The sequence below is a fragment of the Myotis daubentonii genome, chromosome 1 (assembly GCF_963259705.1).
Source record: "Myotis daubentonii chromosome 1, mMyoDau2.1, whole genome shotgun sequence".
Lineage (NCBI taxonomy): Eukaryota > Metazoa > Chordata > Mammalia > Chiroptera > Vespertilionidae > Myotis > Myotis daubentonii.
In genome coordinates this window covers 134,888,409-134,912,190 of record NC_081840.1, presented here as the reverse complement: position 1 = coordinate 134,912,190, position 23,782 = coordinate 134,888,409, and the positions used below count along the sequence as shown (strand labels likewise).

Genomic DNA, 23,782 nt, shown 5'->3' with positions numbered 1-23,782 from the left:
TATTCATATACAATAGCCACTGCAAACAGATTAAGTGGGGCTGCAAATTGGATGGGGCCAGGCCTCAGTGAATCACTAGGGCAGAGCAAACAGATATGGCTTCCAGTAAGTCCTGTGACCAATGGGGGAGGTCCCAGCATAGGAACAATGACCCCTGCAAGCACCTCCATCTGAGAGAGAGATGCCCCCAAGTTCCTGCCCCAATGTCAAACAATGCAGTTTCTCCTCATTGTGTCTAGGTCCCCCAGAGCCTCACCCTGGCACTGGAGCTCAGAGGGAGTGGAGGCTTGTAAGTTCAGTTTGTGTGTTGGCCCTTTAAGAGGAACATCTGAGTCTCCAGCAGCCTCCGGGTCACTCAGCCACAATCCCTGCTGGTTTTTACAGCTGGTAGTTTGGGGAATTTCCCTTTCCAGCTCTGGAACACTGGGCTGGGAGTCTGGTGTATAGCTGGGACCCTTTGCTCCTCAGGAGTGGCCTCCACAGAGAAGATCTCCCTCCAGATTAAAAAAGCACCACATGTGGGTGTAGGTCAAGCCCATTCAATGTCTCCACCACTCCTATCAGTCTCTGTGTACTTTCTTTTTTACTTCTCTGCTCATAGGGCTTCCATTCAGCTAGCTTTCAGGTGGTTCTGAATGATGGTTGTTCTGTATTTTAGTTGTAATATTAATGTGGTTGTGGCAGGTGGCGAGTACAGGCCTTTCCCCTTCATCCCCATCTTGGTTCTCAAAATAATGATATTTTTATACTAATTTAATGATTTTTTAAGAACTTAACTTTCACCCTAGCCAGTTTGGTTCAGTGGATAGAGCATCAGCCTGCTTACTAAAGGTTCCTGTGTTAAATTCTAGTCAAAAGCACATGCCTGGGTTACAGGCTCGATCCCCAGTAGGGGGTGTGCAGGAGGCAGTGGATCAATGATTCTCTCTCATTGATGTTTCTCTATCTCTCCCTTCATCTCTGAAACCAATAAACACTGTTGATGTTTCTATCTCTCTCTCCTTCTACCTTCCTCTCTGAAATCAATTTTTTAAAAAAGAACTTAACTTTTAATTAATATAATTAGTCCACAGTAATGGACAATATGCAAAATGCACCTGTTAAAAGAGAGTAAAGACATTATTAACCACCTGGATGAATAAATTTCCTAATCCATTCTTGGTCTACAATCACAGGTCATTGTTTAAATCAGGACTTGAATTTTACATTCTTTTTCTATTATATTCCCAGCCTACCCATTGTTATCTATGAATTAATAATGTCAAAAGAAACCATTGCAGGTCCCGTAGAATAGCACTGTTAAGGCCTGGAATGTTTGTATTCTTCAAAATTCACAGATTGAAGTCCTAACCATAATGTGATAGTATTTGGAAATGGGGCATTTAGAAAGTAACTTGGTTTAGATGAAGTCATGGAGGGGGCACAGTATGGGATTAATGCCCTTCTCTAAAGAAACACCAGATGAGAGCTTCCTTCCCCAGCTCTTTCCCCTCACGTAGGGAAGAAGAGGTCCTGTGAGCACACAGTGAGTTGGCCTATTCACCAAGAGACGAGGCTTCCACTTGGAACTTACATTGCTGGCATCTTGATCGTGGACTTCACAGCTCCAGACTGTAAGAAATAAATTTCTGTTGTTTAAGCCACAAGTCTAAAATATTTTTATTATTGCAGCACCAGCTGACTAAGGCTTACCCCAATTTATGCTTCAGTTGGCTTTCTTTGGTTGCTAGAAATTGATCCTGACCAACTTAGGGAAAACAAAAGAATATATTGGAAAGATACTAGGGAGCTCACAACATTTAAAAAAAAGAAGAAAGAAAAGAAAAAGCAGAGCCTCCAGAATGTGTGAACACTTCGAATGGAGAGTTGCCTTGAACATTATAGTAACAGGAGTAGGGTTGCCATCTTTCTAGGCATTTCCAGGTTCTCTTGCCTTCAGTCCAACCATCTTCCATTCTCATGTATCTTTGCTTAAGATGTAAATTCCCATCAGAGAGAACTCAGCTTGCCTGGGAGTTGGTAAAATTTAATCTGGGATTTTTGAATCAATTTTTATAAGAAAAATTAGTCAAAATTCTATTTTTTCTTTGTTACATTCATATTTTAGTTTTATTAACAGTATAATACATGCATTATAATTGAAAAGGGCATGATGGTTTAGAACAGTTCAAATAGCATAGAAATTTATTTCTATAAGATTTGAACTAATTTTCTTTGAAGTCATTAATGCTTTTTGACTTCTCCATGTTTTGTCATATCTCAAATCAATTTTTATAACTGCCATTTCCCTAGAAAATCATTCATTTTTATCCATATTTTCAAATTTCTTAGCCTTCAATAACTCAAATTATTTTATAGTGAAGAATTATATTTTCTAGTCTTATTGAGATATAATTAACATATAACATTGTATCAGTTTAAAATATATAACATAATGATTTGCTATATATTAAGATGTGTTAAGTGAGTATTCAAATAAAGTCAAGTTTAGGACAATACTTTATAACATTTTTTCCCAAAGTCAGAAATAAATTTTATTCATAGTTGCATTGAGTAGGATTACTATGATTTTCCCTTCCTGCTAGTTTGTATTCTGAGATAGTTCACCTTTGTTTCTAAGCTCTATGGAATCTAAATAAGCATTTTAAAGCTTCTATTATTCAGGACCTGAAACAATTTGATTCATTATTTTAAGAAATAATGGTGATAAAATCAAAGAAAAACAAGAAACTTAAATAGAACATTTTATTAAAATATGCAGATATACATTGATGATAAGGTTCTGATTCAAATTCCATGAAACCATTTAATATATTCAGTGAGAATATTTATTCTTAAAGGTAATAATTACAGTAGTATTCTGAATACCCTTTTATTTTTTACCATTGCATAAGATGAGTTTCTATCCCATTTGACAGATTGGAATTTTCTATCTACTGCATATACTAGATGATACTTGATCTTGACGGTACTATTTGAGATGATGAGGTACGGTCTGCAGGCTTCCTGATGTTGTGCCATATAACGGATTTGAGAAGGAGTATATAGAACTCTAAAGAAAAACACATTGAAAAGAATAGGATTTTAGGCATTAAAATAATAGACTTCTTTCCAGATCATGAAGAATACAGCAAGTTTTTAATGATTTCCCCCTGGAGGAATAAGTGGAACATCCCCAATTCCCCAGCACTCACTCCCAGGCTACACTGCCTGTACCTCTGGCACCAGCTTAGTCACAGTGTGTGCCTGTCTTCTGTGCATGGGAGCCACTGCCGCCTCCTCACCTCTGGTGGGGTCGGGGTATGCAGTTGTCAGTATCTTGACTGCTACTCTTTATGGTGCTGGTTTTCTAAGTCTGCTGTATTTAGTATAGATGTTAAACAAAACAATAAAAGAAACACCAGTAGCTTTTATTTGGGAGAATTGTATTTTTCAGAGTGTATTAGAAAATCTAAAATTTGGGACATTGTATAGGACAAACAACTTGATTTCTTTAAAAGATAAATTGCAAGAAAAATATAAGACTGAGAAAATGCAACCTAGAGATTAAAAGAGACTTAAGAGACATGTCTAACAATGTGGATGCATATTATCTTATATTGATCCTGATTTTTTAAGAAAATATAGAAACAATAACAACAAATATAAATGCCCCTAATTATCTATGAGACAATTGGGGGACATTGAACACTGAATGAATATTTGATGGTTTCAAGGAACATTGTTAAATGTTTCGGTGAGATACTGTAGTTAGATCCCTTAAATGTGCAACTGAGTCTTTATAGGTGAAATGAAATGACATTTGGAATTTGCTTAAAAACATTCTGGTTGACACCAAAAATGAACCTTACTGTAAACTATGGTCTCTGTGTGATAATGATAAGTTAATGTAGGCCCATCAATTGTTAACTCTGGAGCACTCTGGTGGGGGACTTTGACAATGGAGGAGACTACGCATGTGTGGGGCAGGGAATACATGGGGGCTCCCTGTACTGCATGCTCAATTTTGCTGTGAACCCAAAATTGCTCCAAAGAAAATAAAATCCAAAAAACGCCACCACCACTCTGGTGGGTGGAGGAAATGGGTGGCAGTAAAAGTGAATCAAGAATGACCGTGGGTTGATAATTGTTGAATTTGGCTGGAGGGTCCATACCGGTTCATTATACAATTACCTCAATTTCTCTATCAGAATATGATAATTTTCGCTGAGTGCTTGGAAGAGTATTTTGGAGAAATCTATTTCTCTGTTATAATGTCAGTGAAGAAACACAGTTTAATTAACACAAAGGCATTTGTTTCTGAAACAATAGAAATCAAAATAGCAACAGAGGACAAGAGCAATTACGGGATTTTTTCTCTAGCCATTTGTAATGGAAGGAAAAAGGAATGTGAAAGGGGAATGTCTTTTATTAGAAAATAAAATAAAAAGGAACTGCTTCCCAGGTTTGCTAGAGTCCTCAATTGTCCTGCCATAGGTACACATAGCGGAGAGCATCTTTAAAGCATGTTGAGAGGTGGGTCTTTGAAATGGACCTCTTCCTGTGCACCAGAGAAGCCACCTTCTCAGTACGAAGTAAAGGACGCATAACACCTTCCCAGCATACAGTTAATTATTTTAAGTTGATGAAATATTAATATTTAAAACACTACACTTTAATTCTTATATAATTTTATCCTCCAGGTACTAAAAGTGAAGCTAAGCTAAAGATAAAAAGATTACAATTTCTTTTCTTTAGTAAAAATGAATATCTATATATCTATATCTATATATCTATATCTATATCTATATCTATATCTATATCTATATCTATATCTATATCTATATCTATATCTATCTATCTATCTATATCATCTATATATATATGGTCCCAAACATGTATGCACACACTTTGAATAATTATAAAGGCAGTGCTCACTAAAATCCATTTCATTTTCAAAATTGAGCTACCAGATGTTCAAGTGAGTATACATTTTTGTAGTATACCTTCCTACTTTGTCAAAAAGATACATTTGGTTTCTTTAACATGCAATTATTTATTTATGACCCATTAAGTAGGAATACATTTCACGTTTGATTGACTTGACAGACCACCCAAATTAATCCTCTCAGTGCTCTGGGAAAGGTCTTACTCCTTGTTTTCAATCCTACAAAACAATACTAACAGTGAGGATGACATCATCACTGACGAAAACAAAAAAAGTCACAGGTTGTGTTAGACTTCGGCCTCACCAACCAAGCCTCAAAATGACCAGAAACCACCTGACCTGATACCTTTGCCACTGCTTTCAAGAACAGTAATAAACTGTTCATGACCTATTTTCATAAAAAAAAAATAATGGAGGAAAGTTAAAACTTTTATATGCTCACTTTGACAGGAGATTAAATTTTATATAACATCTCTAAAATCAGATGTGAGGAAGCTTTCAGAGATAGAAAGCTACGTGTGGTGGCGAATCCCATTTTATACCCTAAAGAAGGCTCATATTACCCACTTAAGAAAAGGATGAGAAAGATTTTACTTGCCATTTTCTCTCTAGCCTACTTCGCATGCAAGTAAGGAGAAGCCCTAAAAGGGGCCAGGAAAGATGTAATGCACTATTTCTCTCTTTATCTTCTGAGCTTTCAGGTCAAGGCCCTCATTGTCTGCACCTACATAAGAGAACACAGAACGCCATCCTCCCTTTTGTCTTTGGCAATAAAATATGAAGAACAGTCATATTTGAAGTAGTCGAATATGAGTAGTTACTGTGAGCCGCTGACTAACATTCTGTGGGTGAAACAGATATTTTCCAGATTTGTCAGTTCTCCGAGTATGAACAGTGACCACAAAGCCATTTAACAGTGAACTGATTTTACAAGCAGATTGAAACTGTCCTGGAATGGAAAATTCTCTTAACACATTTAGAGAGACTGAGACTCCTTTCCACCCTCAAATGAAATAGCTCCTCTTAGTAAAACATGTTCAAACAACACTGTGTATGTGTGTGTTTCTGCTTCTGAAACAATACAGTTCACCACTATCTCTTACCTCTGATTTCTCTGGGTTGCTCCAACTCCCATACACTGGGTTAACAAATGCACAATTAACACTTCCTTTAGTTTTCCTTAAAGCACACAGGGTTGCAAAAAAAGAAAAAGAAAAGAATAAGTATTGAAATGTACCACAGTAAATATTTAGGTAAAAATCTGGTAGAAATCTTTGTGAGACACACTGTCCAGTCAGCATACTTATTTTTATGAATATCTATATATCTATATGTATAAAAAGCCAGTGACTGGAACGCCATTAATGACCGGAATGACTGGTTGCTATGAACCCCACTGTGGCCAGTGAACCAGCCCAATAAGGGAGTGGGGCAGGCTGGCCAACCTCCCATGGCATCTCCCCCCAGCTGGCCCCGCCCCTGATCAACCTCCCCACCCTGATCAAGGGCGGGGTGGCCTGCCAACCCGCGCCCCCCCTGCCAAGGCCCTTCCCCAGGTCAGTCTCGCCCCTGATTGGCCCACCCCACCCCAATCGGCTATCAGACCACCCCCATGGCCGGTCCCATCCTTGATTGCCCCCCCACCCCAATAGGGGGTGGGGCTGGCCGGCCAACCTCCTGCAGCCCCTCCCCCCAGCCAGCCCCACCCCTGATCGGCCCTTCCACTCCAATCAGGGGCAGGGCCAGCCAGTCAAACACCCATTGACCCTCCCCCAGGCTGCTGACCCCAGATTGACCACCCAACCTCATTCGGGGGTGGGGCTGACTGGCCCACCACCTACAGCACCTCCCCACAGTGGCCCCACCCCTGACCAGCCCCCACCACCCCAATTGGCCCACGGCCCCTCCCCCCAGCCAGCTCCATCCCCAATTGGCCCCTGCCACACCAATCGGGGGTGGGGCTGGCCTGCCAACCTCCCAAGGCCCCATTTGGGGGCAGGGCCGGCTAGCCCACCACCCACAACCCCTCCCCATAGCTGGCCCTGCCCCCAATTGGCCCCCCCACCCCAATCAGGGCAGTCCCTTCCCCCAGCTGGCCAACCTCCCGCTGTCTCCTCCTCCTGACAGGCCTGGCCCTGACCCACCGATTGGGGCCAGGCCAGCTGGCCCCCACCCATGCACAAATTCATGCACTGGGCCTCTAGTATTACTATAAGTAAAGACTTTTTAGCCTGACACCAAAGCAACCACATTTTTGAAAGCAAGTGATATTTATCCTTTGAATATTTAGATCCAAATAAACCCAGGCAAAGACAAAATATGGCATAAGTTGATTTTTAAAATTAATTTTTTAAAATATTACTCAAATAATATGAGGAAAAATATTAAAAAGAACAATCTATATATATAAAAGCCTAAGCAACCATTAGGACTGAACGACCAGAATGACCAGTCGCTATGATGTGCACTGACCACCGGGGGAAGACACTCAATGCAGTAGCTGCCCTCTGGTGGTCAGTGCACTCCCACAGCTAACCTCCCATGTCTGGCCAACCTCCCCTGGTCCCTCCCCCTGCCCGGTCCCTGCCCCCAACTGGCCGGCCAACCTCCTGCGGTCCCTCCCCCACTTCTCCACCCCCTGGCTGGCAGACCCCGATTGGCCTGGCCCTGATTGACCTGGTCCCAGTCGGGACTGGGTGAGACAGCCCTGATTGGCCCTGATCACCGGCCAGGCCTAGGGACCCCACCCATGCACGAACTCATGCACTGGTCCTCTAGTATAATATAAAGCTGAGCTGGTTATACGAAAAGGCCATCTTGAAGTCCCTGAGACTTTAAAGGTGCCAAGTCCTCACAGTCTGAGGATTATTTTCCACAACAGTGTATGTCTTAAAGATTTGTCATCATAGTCTTTAATATCTTAAACAGGAAAGTTAAATATGAGTGTTTTGAAGCGTTCTTTATGTTAATTTTCCTTTTATGAATCAAAAATAGACATGTCCTTGGTAATCTCACACATTGGTCTAATCCACATAATTGACTTAGATATACTGGGATCCTAAGCGGTCATTTTCTTTTTATACTTTAGTTACTTAAGAGTCAATAAGCTTATCAGAAGACCACTAGCCTGCAATAGTTGCTGAAAAAGAAAAAATGCCCATCACAGGAACAGAAAAATATATAACGGGATATGCACATACACCCTACTAAAGACAGAGGAAGGTTCACAGTCATGCACGCAAACATACATGCACACATGCACATAATGGACAATGAAAGACCAATTCCAGAATGATTGCCGGTGTCCTGAGGAAAAATATGTTCACGAATACTTTTAACTAATTGAAGTATGACAACGATAAATTTGCCAATAATATACCTTTAAATCCTTAAAGAAAAGAGAGTAAAGAGGAAGCTCTCGTTGTTATGCTTTTTGAAAATAAGTTGTCACGGGTATGACCTCTTATTTTATCCACCAAACCAACCACACAGTCCTCTTCTGAAAAGAGTGAGCCTGGCCACATAACCGGGTAATTGTGTTTGGCTGGTGATACATTCTCCCTGTGGCTTCAGTGTCTTCCAAGCTTCCTGACCACCACTGTGTCTATACCATTGGCTTAAATATTCAATAACCTCACCAGTTCACCCTCACTGTGTCTATATTTTGGTTATTGACGAAGAGAGCAAAGCAGCCTTTTTGTGGATTACATTTTGGGGAAAAAATCATAGAATACCCTTAAACGATGAGGCAAGGAGTGTCACTAATGGAATAGTTATGATTGCTCCAATCAAATCAAACAAGTGGTGTTGATTCCTTGCCTGTTCTTCCTCCAAGAATAATCAATGTTAAATTCTCAGAGTAGTAAACTCAGGAAATGGTTGAGTTGGGGCATGAGCAGGGTTGCTTTCAAAGTTGAGACTTGGTAGGAAATGAAGGGCAGTTTTGAAATGTATCAAAGTGTCAAAGCAAAAGCTGGTACAGGAGATAGATATTAACATGGAGATGGGGAGAATCAAACCAGAATAAAAATTAGGAAGTGGATAAAGAGGGGATAGCCACCGATACCAGCAGTTCATAAAAATTAATCTTGGCTGAAATCAGGCATGAAAAGGGAATAGGAGGAAACCCAAACCATAGGACCAGACAGGCAGATGGTGCAAAGGCCGGGCGTGCAACCAGGATGAGGGACAGGCTTGGCAACTGGCTGGGTAGAAGTGAGGCACAGCAACACAGAAAATCTTAATATGAGGTGGTTATATTTGGCTTTGGACTGCTGCGACCCCGGATGACACCAAGATTAGCAGGCTGAAGGCAGGTAAATTGATCAATTTTCCAGCCCTGTTAATTCAGCTATTGAATCTAATTTTCTTCTGGAGGGATTTTGTCTTAAGCAATTTTCTATTAAAATGAGAGGGGAAAAAAACTGTAGGTCACCACCCTTTGGGGATTGGATGACTACAAAGAAAGAAGTGTGATACTTAAGGGGAAGGATGTGGAATTGTAATAAAGAGGAAAAGGTCACAGTATGAATAGTGGAGGAGGAACAAAGGTTAATTCTTCTTATTACAAATTATCTTTATTAGCAATCTCAAACTTTTATTTTTTCCAGATAAAAAGATGTCTCCCAATATTGGAAACCTCTAAATTGTTAGGATTAATTCTTAATACCTTTTCTTTGTGAGGTAAAATATTACTCACCACCCAGAAATACTATCATTAAATGAATTTCAGGTGTCAACTCCATACATTTATGATTTCAAGTTCTGTGATATAATTTTTTTATCTTCCTCAATTTTGTAAGTTTGGTTTTCAAACATAATCACTTTTACTTCAAATGATGAATCCTTATATGAGGAAAACAAACTGAGTATGATGTGTTTCTGCTAGTTCTGTTATGGTGCAATGGTAAGTCTGCATTAGACTAAAAAATGCTACATTTAACCGATATTATTTGTGGATAGGCAGATGGTTCGGAAAGAGCTGAGGTTTCAAAGAATCTAACCACCCCTAGGAATCAGCAAGGAATTGACTTAGCCGTTTAGAGTCGAGGAAAGAAAAACCTGCGTGGATCACATCAGTTTTCCACCCATAACTTATGCATTCACTTACATTATTATTAAACCCCATGCTTTATCCGATATGTGCAGAAACTGCATAAAGTGGAATTCTGAGTGGGTTTAAGAGATATGTCAGTGCAGAATTAGGGCAGTTCTGGTGGGAATTCCCAATTTAAATATAGTGAGCATATGTATACATCCAAAGGAATTCACTTCATGAATTACGACTAACAAAAATTTTTGAGTGTTAATTAAAAACATGGAAGTGTTTATAATAGGTATCTGTAATTATTGTTAATGGGCAATGAAGATAATAAAAAAGACTAAAAAAAACCTCATCTATGTTGAATATAGTAAACATGACTTTGAGGTAAATGTTTATTTTATTTTATATATACAGGGGTGGGCAAAAGTAGGTTTATAGCTGTGAGTACACAACACACAGTTTAACCTTGTATTATCATTTATTAATTATTGTATTATCTTCATATGAACAACTGTAAACCTACTTTTGCTCATCTTGTATTTTAAAAGCCTTAAAGAATTATAATTCACAAATCATACAATTCTTTCAACGTATATAATTTAATTTTTAAAAGTAATATTGACTTATTTAATTAGTTATTAGTTTTGAGAACTGTAGTAGAATAACATAAAATTTGCCATTTTAATTGTCTTTAAAATGTACAATTCAGTGGCATTCATTACATTCACAATGTTATGCAACCACACCAATATATATTTCCAAAATGTTTTCATCACCACAAATAGAAACTGTAGCCATTAAACAGTAACTCTACATTTTCCCTTCCTCCAGCTCCTGTAACCTCTAATTTATTTTCTATCTCTGGATATTTCATATGAGTGGAAAGGTGGAAATATGCAATACTTGTCATTTTGTGTCTGCCTTATTTCACTTAGCACAATGCTTTCAAAGTTCATCTATATTTTATCATGTACAAAAATTTCAGTCATTTTTATGGCTAAATAATATTTCATTGTATTCATATGCTACATTTTGTTTTTTCATTTGATGATAGACACTTGAGTTGTTTCCACCTTTTGGCTATTGTGAATACTCTGCTATGAACATTGGCATGTAATTATCTGAGTCTCCATTTCCATTCCTTTGGGTATATAACCAGGAGTAAAATTTCTGGGTCATATGGTAATTCTATTTAGCTTTTTGTGGAAGAACCAAACAGGTTTCCAGAGCAGCTGCCCCATTTTATATTTCCACCAATATTTTATGAGGTTTACTATTTCTCCACATCCCTATAAACACTTATTTTTTGTTTTGTTATTATTATTATTATTATTGCCATCCTAATAGGTGTGAAGTGGTATTTAATTGTAGTTTTAATATGCATTTTCCCTAACAACTAAAGACATTAGTATAAGCCATTTGTATATCTTCTTTGAAGAAATGTCTATTCAAGTCTGCCTAATTTTAAAAATATTTGTTATTGATTTTTAGAAAGAGATAGAAACATCAATGAGAGAGAAATATCTATCGGGCTGCCTCTTGCACACCCTCTACTGGGGATAGAGCCTGAAACCCAGGCGTGTGCCCTGACCAGGAATCAAACCTGCATGAGTTAATGCTCAACCACTGAGCCACACTGACTGGGAAAGTCTGTTTATTTTTTAATTGGGTTGTTGCTCTCTTTGTTGTTGAGTTGTAGGATTTTTATGTATTCTGGATATTAAACTCTTACTAAATATATAATTTCAAATATTTTCTCCCACTTTGTAGGTTATCTTTTCACTTTCTTGATAATGTCCTTTCATGTATGAAAGTTTTTGGTGAAGTTCAGTTTAGTTATTTTTCTTTTGTTCTTGTGCTTTGGGTATCATATCTAAAAATGCATTGCCAAATCCCAGGTCATGCAGATTTGCTTATATGTTTTCTTCTATATTTTTTATGATTTTAAGCTCTTTTTTTAAAAAAGATATATTTTTATTGATTTCAGAGATAAAGGGAGAGGGAAAGAGAGATAGAAACATCAAGGATGAGAGAAAATCATTGATTGGCTGCCTCCTACAAGCCCCACACTGGGGATCCAGCCTGCAACCTGGGCACGTGCCCTGACTGGGACTAGAACCGTGACCTCCTGGTTCATAGGTTGACACTCAACCAATGAACCACACTGTCCAGGCTTAGCTCTTATATTTATGTCTAAACTAATCCATTTTGAATTAATTTTTTGTGCATGTTTGTGGTAGGGGTTCAACTTCATTCTTTTGCATGTGAAAATCTAGTTCCAGCAGCATCTAGACCAGTGGTTCTCAACCTTCCTAATGCCGCAACCCTTTAACACAGTTCCTCATGTTGTGGTGACCCCCAACCATAAAATTATTTTCGTTGCTACCTCATAACTGTAATTTTGCTACTGTTATGAATCATAATGTAAATATCTGATTTGCAGGATGTATTTTCACTGTTACAAATTGAACATAATTAAAGCATAGTGATTAATCACAAAAACAATATGTAATTATATTTGTGTTTTCCGATGGTCTTAGGCGACCCCTGTGAAAGGGCCTTTCGACCCCAAAGGGGTCGCGACCCACAGGCTGAAACTGCTGATCTAGACTATTATTTTCTTATTGAATGTACTTGCTACTCTTGTCAAAAATTAATTGGTCATAGATGTATGGGTTTATAGTTGGATTACCAATTCTAGTCCATTGATCTAGTCCATGTATATGTTCAGACCTTGCGTTTAGTTTGCTTTAGCTTCATGGTAAGTATTGAACCAGTAAGTGTGAGTTCTCCAACTTTGTCCTTTATCAAGATTGTTTTGGCTCTTTAGTGTTCTTGCTTTTCCAAAAAGGCTCTTGGAGTTTTAATAGTGAATGGGTTGTATCTATAGATTGCTTTGAATACTTTCAAGTATTGACAGCTTGAAAACACTAAGTCTTCCTATCCATAAACTTGAAATGTCTTTTCACTTATTTAAGTTTTCTTTAATTTCTTTTAGTAACACTTGTACTTTTAAGCATAGAAATCTTTCACATCCCTGGTTAAATTTATTCCCAGGTATTATATTCTTTTATATTCTACTAGGGGCCCGGTGCACGAAATTCGTGCACTGGGTGTGTGTGTGTGGGGGGGGGGGAGTGTCCCTCAGCCCAGCCTGCCCCCTCTCACATACTGGGAGCCCTCAGGCATTGACCCCCATCACCCTCCAATCGCAGGATCGGCCCCTTGCCCAGGCCTGATGCCTCGGCCAGAGGCGTAGACCCCCATCACCCTCCGATCACCTGATCGGCCCCTTGCCCAGGCCTGACGCCTCTGCCAGAGGTGTCAGGCTTGGACAGGGGACCCCCATCTCCCCCTGATCACTGGCTCTGGCCCCCACACAGGCCTGAGGCCTCTGGCCCAGGAATCATGCCTGGGCAGGGGACCCCCATCTCCCTCTGATCTCTTGCTCCACCCCCCGCCCAAGCCTGATGCCTCTGACCCAGGCTTCAGGCCTGGGCAAGGGGACCATCATATCCCCCCCATCCCCGGCTCCGCCCCCCACCCAGGCCTGATGCCTGGGCCAGAGGAGTTGACCCTCATCACCCTCCAATCACCAATCACCGGATCGGCCCCTTGACCAGGCCTGAGGCCTCCGGCAGAGGTGTCAGGCCTGGGCAGGGCACCCCCAGCTCCCCGCAGTTGCAGGCTCCGCCCCTTCCCAGGCCTAACGCCTCTGGCCTAGGTGTCCGGCCCGGGCAGCCGGGACCCGCAGCTGCAGCGGCCCCGCGATCGTGGGCTCCGCTTTAGGCCCAGGCAAGGGACCCCTAGCTCCCGGGACTGCCAGCTTCGACCGTGCCCAGCTCCCATCGCTGGCTCCACCCCTACTTCCTGCTATCACTGGCCAGGGTGGCAAAGGCGCCTGATTCTCCGATCATGGCTGGGGGGCAGGGCAAAGGCGGCCCCAGGGCCGCCTTTGCCCTGCACCCCAGCTCTTAGCTACCCCCTGGGTTTCTGATCACTGTCAGTGGCAGGGGGCTTCTTCCTGCTTTCCCTTTCGCCTCCCTGCATTGTGCCTACATATGCAAATTAACCGCCATCTTGTTGGCAGTTAACTGCCAATCATAGTTGGCAGTTAACTGCCAATCATAGTTGGCAGTTAACTGCCAATCATAGTTGGCAGTTAATTTGCATATAGCCCTGATTAGCCAATGAAAAGGGTATCGTCGTACGCCAATTACCATTTTTCTCTTTTATTAGATAGGACTAGAGGCCCGGTGCACAAAAATTTGTGCACTTGGGGGGGAGGGGGGGTCCTTCAGCCTGGCCTGTGCCCTCTAGCAGTCTGGGACCCCTCGGGAGATAACAACCTGCTGGCTTAGGCCTGCTCCCAGGTGGCAGAGGGCAGGCCTAATCCCTAGGTGCAGCCCCTGGTCGGGGTCAGAGCATGGCCGATTGGGGAATTGGGACGCTGCCCCCTGTCATGCAAAGAGCAGGGCGGATTGGGAGGTTGTGATGCCACCCTCAGTCACACTCAGGGTAGGGCTGATTGGGGTGTTGGGGCACTGCCCCCTGTCACACTCAAGGCAGGGTCGATGGGGAGGTTGAGGCGCCACCCCGTCATGCACAGAGCAGGGCCAATCAGGGGGTTGGGGCGCTGCCCCCTGTCACCCACAGAGCAGGGCCGATCAGGGGGTTGGGGCGCCGCCACTGTCACACTCAGGGCAGGGCTGATGGGGAGGTTATGGCTCTAACCCATCACACACAGAGCAGGGCCCGTGGGGTGGGGGAGTTGGGGCGCCACCCTCTATCACCCACAGAGCAGGGCCGATCAGGGGGTTGGGGCGCCGCCACTCTCACACTCAGTGCAGTGCCAATGGGGAGGTTATGGCTCTACCCTGTCACACACAGAGCAGGGCCCGTGGGGTGGGGGAGTTGGGGCGCCACACCCTGTCACACACAGAGCCGCAGGGCGATCAGGAAGTTGGGGAGCTCCCTCCTATCAAGAACAGAGCAGGGCCAATCAGGGGTTGGGGCGCCTTCCCTTGTCAGGAACAGAGCAGGGCCGATAGGGAGGTTGTGGCCCCGCCCCCTGTCACACACAGAGCCACAGGGCGATCAGGGGGTTTGGGCGCTGCCCCGTCACGCTGATCCCGGAACCGGGAGACCTCGCGGCTCCGCTGATCCTGGTACTGGGAGGCATATTACCCTTTTACTATATAGAATAGAGGCCTGGTGCATGGGTGGGGGCTGGCTGGTTTGCCCTGAAGGGTGTCCGGTATTAGGGTGGGGGTCCCCACTGGGGTTCCTGGCCAGTCTGGGTGAGGGGCTGAGGGCTGTTTTCAGGCTGGGACTGAAGCTCCCAACTGCTCCTTTTTTTCTTTTTATTCTGAGCCAGCTTTAGCTCTGAGTCTCCAGCTCTTAGGCCTCCACTCCTGAAAGCAGGTATCTGGTTTGTTTAGGTCCTACAATCGAAACTCTGTATCAACTCCAGGTCTGAGATCCCGGCTCGCTTAAAGCTGGTTTCTGGGGTTTTGTTTAGCTTCTATTTGTAACTATGTTTCAAACTGCCAGCTCAGAGGCCTGCAGCGGCAGGCGGGGAACGTTGGAGTCCTCCGTCACTGAAGCAAGCAAGCCTCATGTTCCCTTCAAGCTGCCTGGCTGCCGGCAGCCATCTTGGCTGGGAGTTAATTTGCATATCACCCTGATTAGCCAATGGGAAGGGTAGCAGTTGTACGCCAATTACCATGTTTCTCTTTTATTAGATAGGATTGTCATATGTAATTGTTTTCTTAATATATTTTTATGATTTTTCATTACTTTGAGAGAATAACTGATTTTTGTGTGTTGATCTTATATCCTGCAAATTTGCTGAATTCATTTATTAGCTTTAGTAATTTTTTTATAGATTTTTGGGAATTTTCTATAAATACAGTAAGGTTGTTTGTAAACAGAGATAGATTTATTTCTTCCTTTCCCATTTGGATTTATTTTATTTCTTTGTCTTGTCTAATTGATCTGGTCAAGTTTTCTTATTACACTATATGAAATTGGGGTAATTATAATGCAGCTATCAAGGTGATTTGAAGAGCTAAACATGATAATTAACTTACTAAAGTGTACTTCTTGGGAATTCTTATGTGAAGGAAATTGTTTTCATACTTCTACTATAAAATAATTTCTAGATATTGTTTCTAAATGTGAAAGAATATTCTAATATCCCAAAAAATGATTGTCATGAGTTAAGGGAAATGATGCTCTACAATGTAGCGACTCACTCCTTAAGGGTAGAATGACAGAATGTTGATTATGTTATCATCTTTCATATTTATTTATTTAAATTTGTCCAGTATTTCCAGGACATATACTATGTGATTAGACATATAACTTACTAAGTTAGGCTATGAAGTACTTGACTCATTACTATTGAGGAAAATGTTTTCTAACCACAAACTAAACACTGCATTAGGTACTGGATTTACAAGTCTGATCAATATATCCATGGAACTTGTAGAACTTGAACTTGTCTCTAGAACTTCTTTTGGAGGGTGGCAGATATGGAATTTCTGTCTCTTAGGTGAAATTGCATGTTTATAAAATGCCTACCACAAATAGATGCCCATTAATAGTTGAGTGCTATTCTCTTGACTTTTGTTACTTATTTTTTCCTCCTTTTGTCATTTATATCCTCTTTTAAACTTCACCCCAAAGTCTGGGATTAATGAAGTGACATCAGCATAAAGAAAAAGAATGAGGAACTATCAAATAATCACTGTGGTACTTATTCATATTTTAAAATTAGATCTATTAATTTAAAGCTAGCAAGGACCTTTGTAATCATCTTGTTAATGACTTTTAACAAATGGGGCAACTGAGATTTCCTCCCCACTAGACTGTACACGGATTTTGTCTGGTTTTCTCTTCTACCTCAGCATCAGTGAAGCACCTAGTGCAGTGGGAATCAACCGAATGTTTATCGGAAGGGAAATTTCATGACTGCATCTAGTCTGAAGGCTTAATGATGGAACAAAATTCACTAACCTACTCCCCAGTGCCCACTCCCAACAATATACTTCATCGGTATCCAGAGAGAGAAGACATTAATTTTTTTGCTGTTGTTATCATGGAGCCACATTTGTATTTAGCTTTCTGTTCCACTTAGTACAAGGCTTTAAGTGGGCCAGGAGTTTACTTTTGCCCACTACCTCTTTCCAGTCTATTTTCGGCAAGTGGCAGCCAGAGGAGTAGCTTGGGGGCTTCCCTGAAGATGAGCAGACAGAATAGAGAAGGTCCTTCTATCCCTTCCTATTACAGGCAAATGGAAAAAGTCATATTATTGGAGAAAAATCAATTTGGTATGAATAACTCATTTCATAATATTTGAAAAATAAAGGTCTGTGCTTCTCATATAGTATACTACGTATCTCTAAAAAATGAGAGGCATGTAGTATACATGTATAACTACCAGGAGACATTTCAGGCTATGAAGTACTTGATTTGTTACTATTGAGGAAAATGTTTTCTAACCATAAAAGTACATGTGACACATTTTTTAAAACTAAGGATACATCTAAATTAGGAAATACAACCATTTTTCTGGTGGGAATGGAATTGATTTATTCTGAGAGTCATGCCTATTACCTTGCTTGATTTAATGGTGAGTCTGGGGCATCTCAGAAAAGTAAATCTCAATTCTACTCTCCCTATTTCCAACTGTAATTTTAAATACTTTTTTAAAAAATTAAATCATTTTTTTTTATTTTTCAATTACAGTTGACATACAATGTTATATTAATTTCAGGTATACACCTTAGTGATTAGACATATAACTTACTAAGTGATCATCCTAATAAATATAGTACCCATCTGACACCGTACATAGTTATTAGAATATTATTGACTATATTCCCCATGCTGTAATTTATACCCCCATGGCTATTCTATAAAACCCAACTTGTATTTCTTAATCCCTTTGCATTTTTCACCCATTCCTCCAATTCCTTTCCATATGGCAACTATCAAAATGTTCTCTGTATCTATAAAACCTATTTGGTGGTTATGTACTTCTTTAGCTTTCCTTATCTGGGAAGCTTTTTTTTTTTTAAATTATCTTTATTGTTAAAAGTATTATAAATGTCCCTCTTGTTTCCCCCCCTTGACCTCCCCACACCCCCACACCCCCGGGCCTTCACCACACTATTGTCTGTGTCCATGGGCTATGCAGGTAATACACATTCTTTAGTTAATTTCTCCCCCAACCCCCCCAATCCAGAGATTCATCAGTCTTTTTATGCGTCTATGTCTCTAGATCTATTTTGCTCATCAGTTTATTTTGTTCATTAGATTTTACATATGCGTGAGATATTTTTCTAACTGGCTTATTTCACTTAGCAGAAGCTCTTTTGATTCTAAATGATCACAACAAGTCCTTGTAGCGAATTGGCCTGGGGGGTAAATCCCTCTCATTGAAGTGCCAACAACAATCAAGGCTCAACTATAACAGGAGGGTGTACACAGCCCATGAGGGAAGGTGGTACACCTGGAGTGCCCAGCTCCAGTGAACTGAACCTAAAGGACACCTACTGCATTAAGCCACTCTACCTGGCCTGGGAGACATAGAAGCTCTACATAATACATAAACTCGCCAATTAAGTTTTTTTTTTACAAATGTTTCTAGTCCTAAGACTTTTATGAAGTCCTTTTGAGTGTATTAGACTTTCAGATAAGGGGAAAATATATTATAAAATACTAATAAAAATAAAATATTTCTGGGTTTCCACTTTTACTTGTATCTATTTTTAATGTTTCTTAACCAGGGTATTTATAATTTTTTTCTCTGTCTCATAAAAATTAATAAGTGATACTTTTTTTAAATTTTTGTTTCCTGACTTTAAAACCTAGGAAAATGAGGTGTTTTGGTTGTTGTTGTTGTTTTGGGTCATTTTGAACTCACAGTTATAGGAAGAGATTAGTAAACTGTGGTTCCTGTGTAATTGTCAGTGGCACATAATTCACACTTACCATCATATTTATTTCCTTAAAACTTTAGACAAGTTTTATTTTATACCTGGTCTCTGATCATTTTTAATCCAAATTTCAGTCTGTTTGAATAGACTGTTTATAAGGAGAGTTATCAAAAAATTTAAAACTTAGACAATATTTTGTTATTTTTAAAATAAGGACAGATTTATGGAAATTTGCAAAGATAAGCATTATAGAAGTCGGTAAAACAAGTAAAAAGGAGACAGGAAGTTGGAGAAAGGGACTCTGAAGACTAAAAAATAGAGTTAAGCCAGAGGTAATGAGATAGACAGTACATGAAATGGGTATAGTGAGAGTCTATATGTTCATTAAATGTAGAATACAAATTTGCCTTTAAGATTTCTGAATTCAAATTTAAGTAAGACAATAAAGTCACATAGGTCACACTTTCAAAAAGAAACAAACCAGGTGCTTAGAAGCACATCTTCTCCAACTCAGGAGAAAAGACTTAACTTATATTGTGTGCATCCTGTTACCATAATCTAGCGGCTAGATTCTAGCCCGTGGTTGGCAAACTGCGGCTCTCGAGCCACATGCGGCTCTTTGGCCCCTTGAGTGTGGCTCTTCCTAAGCCTTAGGAGTACCCTAATTAAGTTAATAACAATGTACCTACTTATATAGTTTAAGTTTAAAAAATTTGGCTCTCAAAAGAAATTTCAATCATTGTACTGTTGATATTTGGCTCTGTTGACTAATGAGGGTGTACACAGCCCACGAGGGAAGGTGGTACTGATAGGCTAACAAAGTAGCAAGCCCCCAAAACATTATCTTAGGAAAAAATACTAATGGGTTTTACTAGGTTGTTTGTTCACTCATATCTTTCAAAATATCAGACTAAAACTATGCCAACAAGTGCTTAGCAAAAACTGTTGAGGAGAAGGCGGTAGCAAGAAGTTGAATGAATTTTATGGAACCCTTGATGCATAGAAGGGCCTTAGAGAATTTGACATCTTGGGGGGTTGCATATTCATGTTTGTGTTTATCATAAAAAAGTCATCAAGACTAGAATATGCAGTGTGTAATTAGAGTCGGCACATTAAATCTGTCATAAGGATCTATAGGTATAATGAATTGCTTGACATCATGAGGCAATATAAGAAAGAATAAATTGAGTCTATTCAATCAACCTTTTCTCACTGACTGTGCATGCCTGTAAAATACTATGTATTATCTTACTACTCTTAAAGAAAAAGGGGAAATCATGCTAGCTACTAAGTGGAGATAATCAGCTATATAATGGTATCTACTTCTGGCAAAATGATGACTTTTTTAAAAAAAGAATTAAAACAAACAATCTGGGGTGAAAAAATAGAAAGGAAGAAAAGAAGCAAGCCAATTTGGAAAAAAACAGAAGGGAATGTCTATGAGCTCGTTTTCATTTCCAAGCCTTTAAAGGAACAAGCTGAACCAAATGTTTGGGTGAAAAAGTTCAGAGAGAATCGGGTTTGCAAACATAACCAGAAATGCCACAAAAGGGAGAGGAAAGGATTAATCATCCAGGGTCACAAAATCAAACAACCAGGACACCAAATTTCGCTAAACTCATTCACATGTTACAGCAGCTGCTGCGTTTTCCTCCTACTCTGTTAAGGCAGGAAATAAACATCGCTGACTGCAAAACCTGTCGCTGTTTAATGCGACCTTGCTGTGGCAGAGTGCTTAAATGGGAACATGCCCAGGAATATGGATGCAATTAGTATGAATAAAGCTGACCCAGGTTCCTGTAGCTTAACCTGCAGGAGACCCCATGCTGCCAATGGGGGCGCAGTCTCCACTGGGCTTCCCCTCCTCTGACTGCAGTGTTAGCACATTCACAACCACCTAACGTGAAGCAGATGCAGAGCGGGAGAGTCCTTTGGAAGTATGTTTGATAGTACACTTGGAAATGTTTGCTTCACCTAGTAAAATTACGGGGAGCCAACCTTTAGGAAACCATTAGAGAGGAAGACAAATATTTACACCGAAAAGGCTCATCACATATGGCTGATAATAATGAAAGATTAGATACAATCTAAATGTCTAATAATATGAGAATGGTCAAATAATGAGACATATACTTGAGAGAGTACTAATGAGCCTTTCAAGTAATGCTTCAGTGATACAAGGACAGTGTTTCTCAAAGTGCTGTCTATGGACCACTGGAGGTCCTCAGACTTCCCCGGGGGCTACATCATTCAAAAATATTTTCATAATAAGACACAGGGGTAAAAGACCCAATCAAAGTGCAATCTAAATAAATTAATTTTATTATAACACTAGAGACTTGGTGCATGAAATTTGTGCACGGGGGGGGTGTCACTCAGCCCAGCCTGTACCCTCTCCAATCTGGGACCCCTCGGGGGATGTCCGGCTGCTGGATTAGGCCTGATCCCTGTGGGATCGAGCCTAAACTGGCAGCCGGACATCCCTCTCACAATCCGGGACTGCTGGCTCCTAACCACTCACCTGCCTGCCTGATAGCCCCCTAACCATTCCCCTGCCGGCATGATTGACACCTAACTGCTCCCCTGCTGTCATGATCATCCCCAACTGCCCTCCCCTGCTGGCCTAATTGCCCCCCTGTGGGGCTGAGGGGACTGGGGGGCTCTGGCTGGATGAGGCAGGGCTGAGGGGGCTGGGGGACTGAGGCTGGATGAGGCGGGGCTCAGGGAACTGGGAGACTCTGGCTGGATGAGGCACGTAGTGCCTGCTGCCCCCCGGTGGGGCTGAGGGGACTAGAGGACTCCAGCTGGATGAGGTGGCTGAGGGGACTGGGCACCACCATCTTGTGGCTGTGGGCACTGCCATCTTGTGAGGGCATGACAGTCAATTAGCATATTCCCTCTTTATTAGATTGGATACTTTTTCACTGTGTTGATATTTGTACCAATGGAGCAAGTGCAATGGTGGGTACAAACTGCAGATTGGTGCAGCCACTGTGGAGAGCAATTCCGAGTTACTTCAAATAATTAAAAATGGACCTGCTTTATAACCCAGTGATTCCACTTCTGGGAATTTATCCGAAGAAACTCAAAACACTAATTCAAAGGAATATATGAACCCCTATGTTCATTGCAGCATTATTTAAATAGCCAAGATTTTTGGAAACAGTCCAAATCCATCAGTAGATGAGTGGATAAGACAGCTATGGTACAGTTACACAAAGGAACACCACTCGCTGAAAAAAGGAAATTTTGCCCTTTGAGACAGTATAGATGGACGTGGGAAACATTATGCTTAGTGAAATAAGCCAATCAGAGAAAGACAAGTACCTTATGATTTCACGCATAGGTGGAATCTAGTGAACAAACTGAACAAGAAAAATAGAGACAAGACTTATAGATAGAGCAGGCTGACAGTTGTCAGGAAGGGGGTGGGGAGGGAAGTTAGACAGGTGGAAGGATTGAGAAAAAAAGAAAAAAGGAGAGAAAGAACTCATTGATACAGACAACAGATAAACCACTTCTCTTCTTTATACTCCACTGTGCACAGTGCATTTTACTCACAGGACATATATTACTTCCTTTATTTGGAATGAAATACTTTCTAAGTAAATTGCTCTGTATGAAAACTCACTCTGATTTCCTTTTTGAATTCTCTTAGACACATAATCCCTTTGTTGAAAACTGATTGCAATATTGAAGGTATTAATCAGTCTTTGTGATTGGCAGTATCAACCACCTAGCAACTTGCTTTATTGTTAAGTCTTTTTGACAATTTACAGTTGAAAACCTTATGTAAGAATCTGTGTAGACAACAGATCTAGTTGCATTTATTTATTTATATTCATATCTCTCCCACTTGAATGTTAATTTCCTCTGGGCAGAGCTAAAGTCTTTCTTTTCCAATTTCTCCAGGAAACATTGCTACTGAGTCCCAAGCATGCGTCATGTACTCTATTACAGAGCTACTCAGAGTGTGGCTTATTTATGGTTTGGTCTTATTCTCTTTATTGTTCCATGATGAGATAAATACAAAAATTGAGAACCAGTGTTTAGAAACATTTGTAGCAATTTGACAGAATAAATTTATGTCTGTTGGGGCTAAGAATAAAAAATTTGGACTAGTATTTTATATCTTTTAACTTCATTTTTTTTTCCATTTCTTTTAAAAGCATTAGTATGTGATGAATTGAAAACAACAAACCAAAATAGAGCTGATCCTTCACCAAAAAATAGCTTGAATGGCTCTTTTCTACAAACACTGTGAGTCCACAGGTGAGTAAATATTCATTTGCTTGGCTTATTTTCCTTCAGTAAGTTTTTGCTAGCTAACTCTTCTGAAAATGTTCTTTTCTCTTTCTCCTTATGCAGTGAGTACTCAAAGCTCCATTTTTGGAAGGGCCAAGTACTATATAACTTCCTCTGATCAAAATGAAATGCTTTTTCATGTAAATTTCTCTATCTGAAAACTCATTCTAATTTCCTTATTGAATTCTCTTAGATATATAATCGTTTGATTGAAATAGATTGCAGTGTTGAAGTTAATTATCAGACCTCATGATTTCCTTTAGCAATCACCTAGCAACTTGCTTCTTTCTAAACCTTGTTAGATGATTTTAAAGTTGACAACACTATATGAAATTTGTCTAGAAAAATTGACTTGTTTTATTATACTCTCAAATATTCACAAATTCATTTAAGTAGAGCCTATTTTAAATTTAATACTTGTAGTTAAAATTCTCTTTTACCATGATAAAACTCAGTTATAATACTTAAAAAACTTAAGGAATACAATTATATTGTCTTATAGTTTTAAAAACAACCTATTTTTAAAACATCAAGACAAATTATAAGGACACAGCACAATTT

The 23,782-nt window shown here is 40.3% G+C and overlaps 1 protein-coding gene across 1 annotated transcript in view; it reads right to left on the bottom strand.

The window, feature by feature from the left end:
* Positions 1–2,720: 2,720 nt before the first annotated feature.
* The window catches only part of MALRD1 (MAM and LDL receptor class A domain containing 1), a 629,377-nt gene continuing 608,315 nt past the window's right edge, over positions 2,721–23,782 (bottom strand). Inside the window, exons 40-41 of the mRNA XM_059660668.1 lie at positions 6,031–6,106; positions 2,721–3,052 (exon numbers count right to left, since the gene is read on the bottom strand). Of these exons, the coding sequence (XP_059516651.1) occupies positions 2,972–3,052; positions 6,031–6,106 (157 nt within the window). The 3' untranslated portion in view covers positions 2,721–2,971. The remainder of the gene's footprint in view (positions 3,053–6,030; positions 6,107–23,782) is intronic.